Source organism: Nesoenas mayeri (genome assembly GCF_963082525.1).
Source record: "Nesoenas mayeri genome assembly, chromosome: 5".
NCBI classification, from domain to species: Eukaryota; Metazoa; Chordata; class Aves; order Columbiformes; family Columbidae; genus Nesoenas; species Nesoenas mayeri.
Genome location: NC_137548.1, coordinates 20,526,116 through 20,538,716, shown reverse-complemented (window position 1 = coordinate 20,538,716; position 12,601 = coordinate 20,526,116). Strand labels below are relative to the sequence as shown.

Here is a 12,601-nt window from a genome sequence, read left to right as displayed (position 1 = left end):
CAATGGGCTTGATCTTCACTGTTAGACATTTCATGCTATTCAGCCTTTTCTTTTTTTCTTTTACAGGCAGGCCAAATACAGCAGATAGCTGATATGAGGACATTGCTGACTTCAGAAAGCTGAGCGTAACACCAACGGACTTCAGTGAAAGGAAATATTATCCCTCCAAGCAACTCATATACAGACAACTCTTGGTAGCTTTAAATTAACCTGTTGCTCACCTGCAAAGACACGGCTGTTATTTCTTATAGCACACATGGAGGAAGGCAACAAACTTTGTAACCCTGGCTAATAAGACTGTGGCTTTCTTATCAAAAGTAGGAGGTAGGCCAATTATAGAAGGATTATTTGATACTTAGCCTCCAGGACTTTAACTCCAGCCTGAACACTGGACATAAATAGAAGCAAATTTTATGACGTGAGATTTTGCTACCTGTGCTTTATTGTTGTTATCCATTCTTTAACAGTTTGGTACTTTATTTCTTTAAATTAGATTAGAAATGGGTTTGTGGACTAGAATGTGGCCCACAGATTGGGCTGTTCTCATGAAATCATGGCTTATCTTTTCCCTGGGGCTGTACATGCAGGTCTCCAAATCTTTGGCCTGCCCAAAAGTGTGCCGCTGTGACCGAAACTTTGTCTACTGTAATGAGCGAAGCTTGACCTCAGTGCCTCTTGGGATACCGGAGGGTGTAACCGTCCTCTACCTCCATAATAACCAAATTAATAATGCTGGATTTCCTGCAGAGTTGCACAATGTCCAGTCTGTGCACACAGTCTACCTGTATGGCAACCAATTAGATGAATTCCCCATGAACCTGCCTAAGAATGTCAGGGTTCTCCATCTGCAGGAAAACAACATTCAGACCATTTCTCGGGCTGCCCTTGCTCAGCTTTTGAAGCTAGAAGAGCTGCACCTGGATGACAACTCCATCTCCACTGTTGGCGTTGAGGATGGGGCATTCCGAGAAGCCATCAGCCTCAAGCTTCTGTTCTTGTCCAAGAATCACTTAAGCAGCGTACCAGTAGGCCTTCCAGTGGACTTACAAGAACTTCGAGTAGATGAAAACCGAATTGCTGTCATTTCAGACCTGGCTTTCCAGAATCTTACAAGTCTGGAGCGTCTGATTCTGGATGGCAACCTCCTTACTAATAAAGGCATAGCTGAAGGCACCTTCAGCCACCTTTCCAAGCTCAAGGAATTCTCAATAGTGCGGAATTCACTGACCTACCCTCCTCCCGATCTTCCAGGTACACACCTGCTAAGGCTCTACTTGCAGGACAACCAGATAACCCATATACCACTTACAGCCTTTTCAAACCTCCACAAGCTGGAACGGCTTGATATTTCCAACAATCAACTTCGGATGTTGGTAAAGGGGGTATTTGATAATCTCCACAACCTGAGGCAACTCACTGTAAGGAATAATCCCTGGTTGTGTGACTGCAGTATTAAGTGGGTCACTGAATGGCTCAAATTTATTCCCACTTCCATCAATGTACGGGGTTTTATGTGCCAGGGACCAGAGCAGGTCCGAGGTATGGCAGTCAGGGAGCTCAATATGAATATGTTGTCATGCCCCACCACCACCCCTGGCCTGCCAGTTATCATCACCCCAGTCCCAGCAACAGCCATGCCAACTACCTTAGTTCCCACCTCATCAGTTCCTCCCCCAAGTAGCAAGTATAATCCTCTCATTCCCACCATAGCCACACTCCCCACTGTGCCTGACAGGGAGGACAGAGAAAGGGTGACACCTCCTATATCCGAACGAATTCAACTATCCATCCGTTTTGTGAATGACACTTGCATCCAAGTTAACTGGTTGTCTCTTTTTACTGCAATGGCTTATAAACTTACGTGGGTCAAAATGGGCCATAGTCTGGTAGGAGGAATTGTTCAGGAACGAATAGTTAGTGGTGAGAAGCAACACTTAAACTTGGTAAATCTGGAGCCCAAATCCACCTATCGGATTTGTTTGGTTCCACTGGATACTTACAACAATTACAGAACTGGAGAAGACACTGTCTGTTCAGAAGCCACAACCAAGGCTTCCTTTCTGAGCAATGGCAACAACATCCCCTCCAGCCATGAGCAGACAACTTCTCAGAACCTGGGCTCCCCATTTCTGCTGGCAGGGTTGATTGGGGGTGCAGTGATATTTGTCCTTGTGGTCCTGCTCAGCATTTTTTGCTGGCATATGCACAAAAAAGGGCGTTACACCTCCCAGAAGTGGAAATATAACCGGGGCCGTCGGAAAGATGACTACTGCGAGGCAGGGACCAAGAAGGACAACTCCATCCTGGAGATGACGGAAACCAGCTTCCAGATTGTCTCCTTAAATAATGATCAGCTCCTTAAAGGAGATTTCAGACTGCAGCCCATTTATACCCCAAACGGGGGCATTAACTACACAGACTGCCACATCCCCAACAACATGCGATACTGCAACAGCAATGTCTCAGACCTGGAGCACTGTCATACGTGATAGTGAGGGGAAATGGGGGTGTCTAGGACAAAGAAAAAAACTCTGCAAAAAGTAACCCCCTCAACAACAATGAAAAAATTACATTTGATAAATGTTACCCAGATGCATTTGAATACTCTGTAATTTATACGGTGTACTATATAATGGGATTTAAAAAAAGTGCTATCTTTTCTATTTCAAGTTAATTGCAAATGGTTTTGTAACTCTTTGCTTTTTAAATCTTTAAAAAATATTGCTGAGTACTGTACAAGGTTGTACAATAAGAACACAATGTCATGGCAAAGGAAAGAATGACTCATTCTTCAAACATTAACCACTTTGCTGTCGAAGCTGTCTGAGGGATGTTAAGTTTCTAGGTGTCCTGTAGTACAGGAAAATAAGGGCATATTAAAACAGGGTTGCTAGGAATGGGCAAAAGCAATTCAGGTAAAATAGGTACAACCTTGAACCCAGAAGTTGCTGTTGAGCTTCAAACAACTGGAAATATTTCCATGCCTCACTCTGCATTTCCTGCCTCCAACTGAAAGCTGGAGTTTTGAGTGCTACCAAAAAGGCTACTTTCTTGTTTGATTAGCTTCCTCCCAGTATACTTGGAATAAGAAAGGTCAACAGTATGCAGTGTCAAACCTTGATACCTATTTGCAAAAGTACTCTGAAAATGTCCCCCAATGCTATATATTTTTTATGATAGAAACTGGTTCTACTTTTCATTATGATTAAGAAGCTTTAGGCATTCTCTGACCCTTCTCAGTGGGAGATGAAGGTTATCGGTATGTAACAGATAGCTGTCATTAAGTTGCACCTCTCTTTAATAGAGCAGCATTTGTTGACACAGCATGTTCAGGTAAAGCCTAAATGAGGGAAATTCTGAGTGCTCCCAGCTCTAAAGTGTTCACGTAGAATTTGCGATATAAAGAGCAAATTGCTGAAAACATGATGCAAAATATGATGCCAACAGAAAGGTTGCTATTAACTTATATGGTTCAAGCCCTGTTTTATTTAGGGGTCTGAGTTATGGTCAGTTTGGTGAAGTAGAAGCAAAAAGACAAACAGACAAAACAAATAAGAAAGATCTTTTAAAAATATTTATTATTGGAAAGGCCTCCAGGTCTATTACGAGCTAAAATAAGTTCAGCAGGGAGTATTGTGTATAAATCCTGGTTTGTTTGGGTTTTTTTGTTTGTTGTTGGTTTTTTTTTTTGTTGGTTTGTTTGTGGTTTTTGTTTGTTGTTGTTTTTTTCTTAGTTTTTTTGTTGTTGTTTTGTTTTGTTTTGTTTTTTTATTCAAGTATACAAAGATGAACATTAACTAAACATTTGATTAGCTAAGGAACTTTGAAAACACAAGTGTACACTGTCCCTCTAAATTACCCTTCCTTTATCTTAAGCTTTTGGAAGTTTTCCACAATGATCTGTGCTTTATAAGCAGTGGGTGGTCTTAGAATTTGCTTTTTTGCTTCCTGGAATTCATTAGCTGGAATACGTTCTGAGTCCTTGAGCTTTACATGCAGGACATGAAACATCATGCTTGTATTAAAACCATGATGCTGCTCTCAAAATCATATAATGTTCCAGTCACTCTATTGACTTTGTGACTGCCAAGAATTCTGGATTTATTGCCAGCTCAATGATGGATTCTGATTCTTCCTTTCTTTCAGTGTTTTTTTTTTGGGGGGGGGGGGTTTGTTTGTTTGTTATTTTTTTGTTTGTTTGTTTTTGTTTTGTTTTGTTTTGTTTTTTAATGCAGCTCACTTTCTTCTGAGCTGAGGGATGAGAAAAAGTTCACAATAAAGAGAGGGAAAAAAAAGAGGGAGGCAAAACTTTCCTGAGGGAGAAGGGAACCAAAGAGAAAACTTATTACAGTGACCAACTAGAGATAAGGAGAAGTTGTTAGAAGTGGATTGGAAGCAAAGATTGAAGCACTTTCACTGTGGAATGCCTAGACTTTTCACTTTATCAGACTGCTTATGTTGGGAGAGGTGGTTTTAATCCTTTCCTTTGCTCATTTCACTCAACCCATTCTTGAAACCCAGCAGCCTATGAGTGTGCAGTTTCTCAAATCCAAATCGCATGATAACACTTGTTTTCTACAATGGCAAAGTGAATCCAGTTATGATTGATGGCAAAGTACAATCATTGTATAAGGAATCGCATCCTTCCCCCAACACCTTTTATTATGACATTTTGGAATTACACTCTATATTCTGTATATTTGCTATTTTCTCCAGCTATAACAGGTATTTTAGGCAACCTGTGTGGCTATTGTAATAGTGAAGTCACTGAAATTTTGCTGAATAAAAGACTGCCATATGATTTCAAATGGTGTAATTCTAGGTAGAAACGTCTATGCAAAGTGTTTTTTTCTGTGACCTATTTACTGAAGATTCTGATGAGAAGGATGGTTCTTTTGTTTTGTTTGTTAAATATGTTTTAGCTGCCAAAGCCCACAAGACAAGCAGCAAATAGTTGTGCTTCTGCACGCTTCCATTGCATGCTGGAGTTTGTTTGAAATTAAGTAGAGCCAGAGGTTCCCATTGGGTGTGGATGTAGTATTTAATTTCAGTGAAATAATTAGGTGTAAGTTTGATTTCAAAAGGTATCCTTTGAAAGTATGCGCTTACTAGAATTTCAAACTTCAATGACTGATCCTGGAGGAATCTTTGTCCTCCTTGATGAATATCTTCTGTTCTAGGCCTCAGGATATCATAGTTTCAGGATGAGCTAGGCGCCTTATTTGTAGCAAATGACTTATTCAGGGAGTTCAGCCTTACTGCAGGTGAATGATCCACAAGCCTGAACTGATGAAAGCAAATATTGTTACTGTCCTAATAGGTTGAAAACAGAAGGCATTCACAAACTGTTCATTTTGATCTCAGATGATGAAATGTATATATATATCTGTGGACTATTACTCGCTTACCTAGATAAAAAATCAGAATGATCTTAAAGATAGCATAGCTTATGCTTCTTTTCAATATGAAGAAGAATATATATATTGGTATGAGATACTGACAAAGTTTATTTTCTATAAATACACTTCAGAAAAAAAAGTAGCAAGCCACTTATGTCAAAATTTGTTGATAGAACTGGGAGTATTATTTAAACAAATTCACAGTTATAGTCAACTGAAAGGTCATATGTTTCATTTGGAAGATGTTTCTCCCAGTTCTAATTGTTATCCAGCTGCAAAAGAGTTAATGTATTTCAGCCTGCAAGAGAGTTTGGCATGTTTCAAAATGTCAGTCATACAAACAGCTGAGGCTTCATTTTGGGTCACATCTCGGTAAGTACACAATGGGCAATTTTCACTAGGTAAAATATTTGGAAGAAATCAGTGTTAAAAACTGACAACGATCTTTTGGCAATGCAAAATTTAAGATTACTAGCTTTTTCCTTGGGCTTCATAAAAATGGAGTCATCCTTCCTTAGTGCAAATGTCTGACCAGAGATACTGACTAAAGGCTACAGAGCAGAAATCCCAAATGTGTGCACATATAATTCATCCAAAATGTTCAGTTCCAGGTCCTGATTTGAACACGTTCATTGACCTCGGGGCAAATAAGTGTTTTACAGACAAAATCTCATCCATTTTCCATTGCATACTGCTATAGCTGACATAAATGTACGGAAAAGATTGGTGAGCAGAATAAAGTACAAGTTGTAAGTGAACTTGTGTTAAAGCAGTATTACAACACTGCTGTGTCCAGTGCTTGGGTTCATTCTGAAGACTTATTTATTTACAAACAAGTCCTAATTTTGCAGACTGTCATTATAACAAGTGTTCCTTGCAGCTTGCTGGCAGAAGCAGACACCTGATGAATGCATGGACTTCATGTTAGCACGTTCTTATTAGTGACTTTAGTGCTGAATTTCTTCATAAGAATAGTTAGGCTTTGGGTCACTTTGAACTGAAAAGATATTAGTGGTTTTCCGTGTAAACCAATAAATGACTATGATGAATGTCACATTAAAAAAATAATGAAAGAGCTTATTCTATTTGCTGTTAGAGTACTTCTACTATATTTTTCTCTCAATAGTTTTTCTCTTTTCATGGGAGAAAATTTCTCCCTATGAAAAATGTATCCATTTTAAATTTGCAAGGAAAATAACTTTATGCATATTGTATTGTTATGGTTTTAAGAATCCACATAAGGCACTTTATTAATGACATTGAAGTGAAAGTTCAGTCTCAGCCTTTGACAGTGAAGTGGTTAATTCCCATTGAATTCTCCATTTATAGAACTTCTTTACATTGTTATAACACGGAGATATTAAAGTTTGGTTTGTTGTTTTTTTTTTTTTCTTTAGAACATGAGAATAATGATTTTACTCACGACTTACCTTTCCAGCTCAGTGGAAAAAACAAAACAGAAATGAGTGCCAAACCCAAAAGATACTGGCTCTGAGCCTCATCAAATCCTGCCTGATGCTCTCTTATAAACACAGAGATAATCATAAACTGATGATCACTCCTTCCCTGAACTCTACTGAACGAGGAACTTTGTATCCCAGATGATACTACAGACAATTTTGAAGAATTTGGCTTTAAACTTTTGTACAGCATAGAATGTCTTGCTCTTTAAAAGGACATTGGCTAGTAGTCTGTCTGGAAAACTAGTACAAAAGAGATTTGGCAAGCTTTTATTTTACTGGGGCTCTGTGGAAATGTGCCTCATAAGAGCTGAATTCTGATCCTCTCAGAAACAGATAAGCTACTAAACAAATTATTATCATCACTTGGTCCCAAGTATCTGAAGATGATCTTTCATAAAACTGATTTTAACTGAGACATGCACACTTGATTCTGTTTTGTGTTTGGTATGCTTTCTATCTTTAACATGGAAAAATAGATGGTTTGAAGTCTGCATTATCTATTTTCTGCAATCTGCCATGTTGCACGCATTGTTAACTTCCAAACCTCACTATACACTATATATTATCTTGTTGACATATTCAGTAAAGAGTTATTTAAAAAAATGCAAGAATCCTACTGTATTTATGTGAGCAAATTAATTAAAATAAGAATGTGAATATCTGCAGGGAAAACAGAAAAACAAAAAATATCAATCTTTCTGTACTTTCATTCCTGGAAATATTTTCAAATGTTCTACCATACACCCACCCTCTCTTCAGATTCCAAAAGACAAATATTTTAATCTTCTGTCTCTGAAAAACATTTGTTACCTCAGTTTCTCAGAATTAATCTTACATGTATAAGATGATCTCATTCTGATATACATATAGGAAAGCGTTGTAAAAAAAGAACAGATTGTATTTCAGTTTTTGCCATTAATAGGTGCACATAAGCAACTGCACACATCTATAACAAATATATATATATATGTAGAAACTGTGACCTATTATATGCGTAGCCATTTGATAAATGCATTTTACATTAATCTTTGGCAGTCTTAAACACACCTTTTACCTATTATTATCTATTCAATCTCTTTCCTTGAAATGAAATGTGATTTTTTTTCCAATTCTCCCTTCAAAATTGTTCTCGAATCCTCAGAATACACAATATTCAGATATAGACCTTAATAATTTTTTGTATATCTTATACCTAACATATATGGTAATATATACAGTGTATATAAAGATATGCTTTAGCTACTTAGATGTGAAAATTACCCCTCTTCTAGTTACATATACAAGAACTAATTTTTTGGTTTGCAAGAACCTGAAATATGGAATGTTACAAGGTTTGTCACTTCAGAGCTTAGAAATGTAGTATTACTGAATGTCACAATTCCTCTACCAATTATCTTATTCTCTGCCTTAATCCTGAATATCAAGTAAAACTACTGAAAGCTGCTGTGAAACACACCCACATCTAGGCTCCCCCGTAATGCTTCCCTGATCTTGATGTTTCTTCTGAGCCATATGTGACCCCGGTAAGTAGACTTTATTACCTTACCATAGGAAGGTGGACCACAGAGGTAAAATAAATGATAAACAATTTCAATCATTTATGTATTTCTGGCAAAAATAATAGCATCATCCTTTTCTATTGATGATTTTTTTTTTTCTCTCTCTCTCTCAAAAAAAAAGAAGAGTTGACAAACACTGACTGCTTCATCAGAGAATAGCCCAAAATTATTTATCTTAGTTAAGATCAATCTTTATTTTTATGGTTTTAAGCTCAGTTTTTCTGGAGGTGTTCACACACGTGTATGTGTGTATATATTCCTGTAGTTGTGTATAAAGGGTTTAGCTACAAAGAAGTCTCAAAGCAAGTGCACAGAGGAGTATTTTTCATTATTGTTTTGTCAAGATTTTTCAATATGTCACTTCAAAAAGAGTTGTTTTATCTAAGAAGAGTTATGGTTCCACATGGAGAAATTTGATTCAGTCATTTAAGTATGAAACAAATATTTTAGTTCCACTTGAAATACTACTCTCAGTGAAGGTTCAGACTAAAAATCACTAAAATACTATTACACAGGTAAAGACTTGGTGAATTTTTTAAGAAAAAATTGCATTCTTTAAACAAATTAGTACACTCTTATAGTGAAATCCTGACCCACTGATTTAAACTATAAATCAGAATATTTGTAGGAATAATATATATATGTCAGAAGAATTATTGCAACCATCCAATATGACACATTGTATAATATATCACTACATATCCCTAAATGAAATACAACAACAGAGTAAGGCAGTAGACTTATGTATCTCTTTTGAAAAGCTAGGGGGTCATTGAAATACACTTTACAGAAAATGAAGTGAGAAAGAAATGTGTACTGGGCAACACTGTCCAACGTAAAGCCACACAAGATATGAATATTTAAAGCCACAAATAGGCTGCTGAGCATAGCAAAAATGTTCTTTTACACATAAACATTTTCTGCTTACAGCTCCATTATGGCTAACATATGTGACTGCAAAAATGCATGTATGATGGGGACATCTTATATAGAATAAGAAATATCTTGACCCTGTGCCCTCTGTCTATTATTTTTTTCCTCTGTATAGAAAGGATTCATATATAGAAGGAAGTGACAAAAAAAAAGACCAGGAATCATGCTGATTACACTATCCTGTCTTCTTAAGTGTAGAATGCCTTGAAGAATGACAACAATGTATAAACTATTAAGGAAAATCCAACTCAAATGCACACTTGTGTTTACAACTTTAACATGCTCTGAGTAAAATTGAGGTGTCTCCTTGGTGAATTATGGTTAGAGTTCTAAGCTGAACATGAGTATTCTTGAAGAACACAATTGCCATAAAGATTCTGCTAAAATGGTATATTTCTTGAGTGAAATCAGTATTTCCACTCCTATAGACTTTGAGCAGGTGATCACGGAGATAAATAAAACTCTTTTTGTTGAGGGGTGGAACAATGTGTCTGAAGATGGAATGCTGTGATTTTCATACTTTGAAACTGCCTGCTTGTGGTGAAGAAAAGGCAGATTTTGTTCTGTGAAGATGAAATATAGTAATAATGATGGACAGTATATAGAGATACTTCTTTTTACTGACATTTTATGGACACAACAAAGGACACATACATATGCTCTATACACAGGTATTTGTGACAAAATTTTAAAATCCCTTTACAGTCCTCAGACTCTTAAGATGAGATCCACTTCTAACACGTGCAATATTCCAAAACTTCTGAATCCTCAGAAATTACTGTAACCCCTTTCAATTAATAGAATCAAGAGAATGTGATAAAATGAATAAATAAAGCACACGGCACTTTCTTAAAGATTCAGCTGTGGTAAAAAAAAAAAAAAAAAAAAAAAAAAAGAAGGGAAGGAAGGAAGGAAGGAAAGGAAAGGAAGGAAAGAAACTATTGTTATACTAGAATAGTTTTGTATTACTATTTAGATGATAAGTCTTTCCAAATTTCTAACACACTGACTTGAATTTTAAACTTTGGTTTGACTTTATAGTCAAATGATTTAAATCCTGACCTTATATACCTTCACAAACTGGTTTGTGAATTAAGAATTCAGAAACCAATACGTAATTCCTTTCTTTCTGAGTTACAATGAGAATACTGAGATTTTTCCCCAATAAAGATATATGTTAAGAAAAATTGAGAGCTGCTATGATGTCAAGTACTGCAGTCTATGTTAATGCGAATAATTTCATTTATTCAAGCAAGTCATTACCATGTCTTTGTAAGTGAGGACTGCAGAAGCAATGCACATTAACTCTATGTCATTTTCAAAAAAACAGAAGCTGTCAGATGCAGATCTGGATCATTTTTTGAGGAATGCAGCAAATTGCCCGTACCATTTCACTTGCATCTGACTGCTGACTTGAAATATCAAAAGCCCAGTTTTCTTCTGTTGTTCATACAGAGCTTAAGCATCCTGACTCTTTAATTAAAAGGCATAAACAATTACATGTCAAATTAAAGGTCTGGGAGCAGGAACTATGGGGCTTAGGTCACTGACTGAGTGTGTGGGCACAAGCCAAGTCCTCTGGGCTCCATACACAGCCCCAGTCATCTCTGTTGCCTATTTCTGAGATAAATCTGGTATAAAAAGAAGATTGTCTCCTCCTGCAAACTTATCCATCCCTTCCTGAGTTCATAAATTGTAAGTATTGTTTCTCCCAAGGTGAGAACAAAAGGATGAGAAACCTGTCTCCATCCATTTCTCCAAAAAAAAGGGCAAGTCACCAATGAAATGATCTAAGCACTTGCTCTCTCACTGCAAATACACTGTTTCATTGTGTTAACCAAGCTCCATGACTTGTAGTATCACTATCTACTCTCCTGCTGCCAAATACGTTAACTCTAGTTATAATGACTCCTGTCGATGCTTATACTATATTTCTGAAGATTCAGAACCTCTGTTTTGCTGTAATTTTTAGTTGTTACTTTACATACTCTGTTTTTGATGGGATTCCTGCCTTACTCATTGTTCAAGATGGAAATGAAACAGGGCAAGGTGCTTCATACCGAGTTGTGAACTTGATATTACCCCCTTTTAAATATCTACTTTTGCAATTTGAAACATATTTTACTATGGGTTTTCAGGGTTTGTTTTTAACCCATAATATTGCATGCATGTTGCTGAATATATCTTTCATATTCAGAAATACAAAAGTATAAAGAGTGAGCATTATCCTGAAATTTGTTAGTAAACTTCATTGTTTTCCAGCTAGAGTTCTTCCCTGCTAGTAAACAAAATTATATGTGATGAAGTTCCTTTTAGGTTTTGAAGTTTCTGTAACAGTCTATTCTGAACTTCAAAGCTAATGTAATATTTAGGGCAGGGGTGGAAAAAGTAATAGGGATTTGAAAGATAGAAATCGTGCGAGTACAAAATATATATTCAATTAATATGGGCCAAAACATAAAAATTCTGTTCAGATCTCAGGTATATATATATAATTGTGGTAAATATAAAGATATAAAAGTTCCTTATCTGAGCAAAGTTCCCTATTTGTGGGATTTAATTACATTTGCTGTTTATTTTAATTACCTGAATTAATAGACAATTAAACTTCTTTTTCCTGAGTTGTGAAAAAATATTTTTTACATATATTTTCCAACTATTCATTTTTTAAAATTTTCATAACTCCAATTTCTTTTTACATTTTCTCCCAAAGACACCAATGTCTGCTAAGTTGCACTGAATTTGGAAAGCAACATGCTCTTCAGTTAAAAAACAAAACAAACCCACCAAAATTTCACAGCAAACATTCCTCTGCTTTGTTGTAGAAGATAAATTATTTAGAGATAAATTTCTGCAAGTTCCAATACTGTATCAAACCAAGTTTAATCAAGAGGAGACAAGATTTATCTGTGTTTCAAAGGCTGATCTTAATTTGAAATTGCAGAGAAATGCACTGTCAGATGAACGCCTTCACTGCATTGATTCTAAAAAGTGACATACTCATTTGGATTTAGCTTTTGACAGCTCATGAAGAATGAGAGGGAAATACCATAGCAAATAGAAAAGTTATGAGAAAAACACTAGCAGCATTACTCTGTCGACTACAGAGTATTATATGCCCTAAATAACATGAATTTCCTTATGTTAGAATGTACTACTTGCAGTAAAATACAGTTGTATTTTCTAATGAACATTATGGCTTTCAAAATTGTATTTACATTACATTTCTCATAATTATTTAAAAATT

General features: G+C 36.3%; 1 protein-coding gene across 1 annotated transcript; it reads left to right on the top strand.

Moving 5' to 3' along the window:
* Positions 1 to 500: 500 nt before the first annotated feature.
* Positions 501 to 2,489, top strand: FLRT2 (fibronectin leucine rich transmembrane protein 2; the record flags this gene model as incomplete). Its single annotated transcript, XM_080345891.1, has 1 exon — positions 501 to 2,489. One exon carries the CDS (start codon positions 501 to 503, stop codon positions 2,487 to 2,489), a length of 1,989 nt encoding a protein of 662 aa, XP_080202017.1.
* Between the last annotated feature and the right edge of the window lie 10,112 nt (positions 2,490 to 12,601).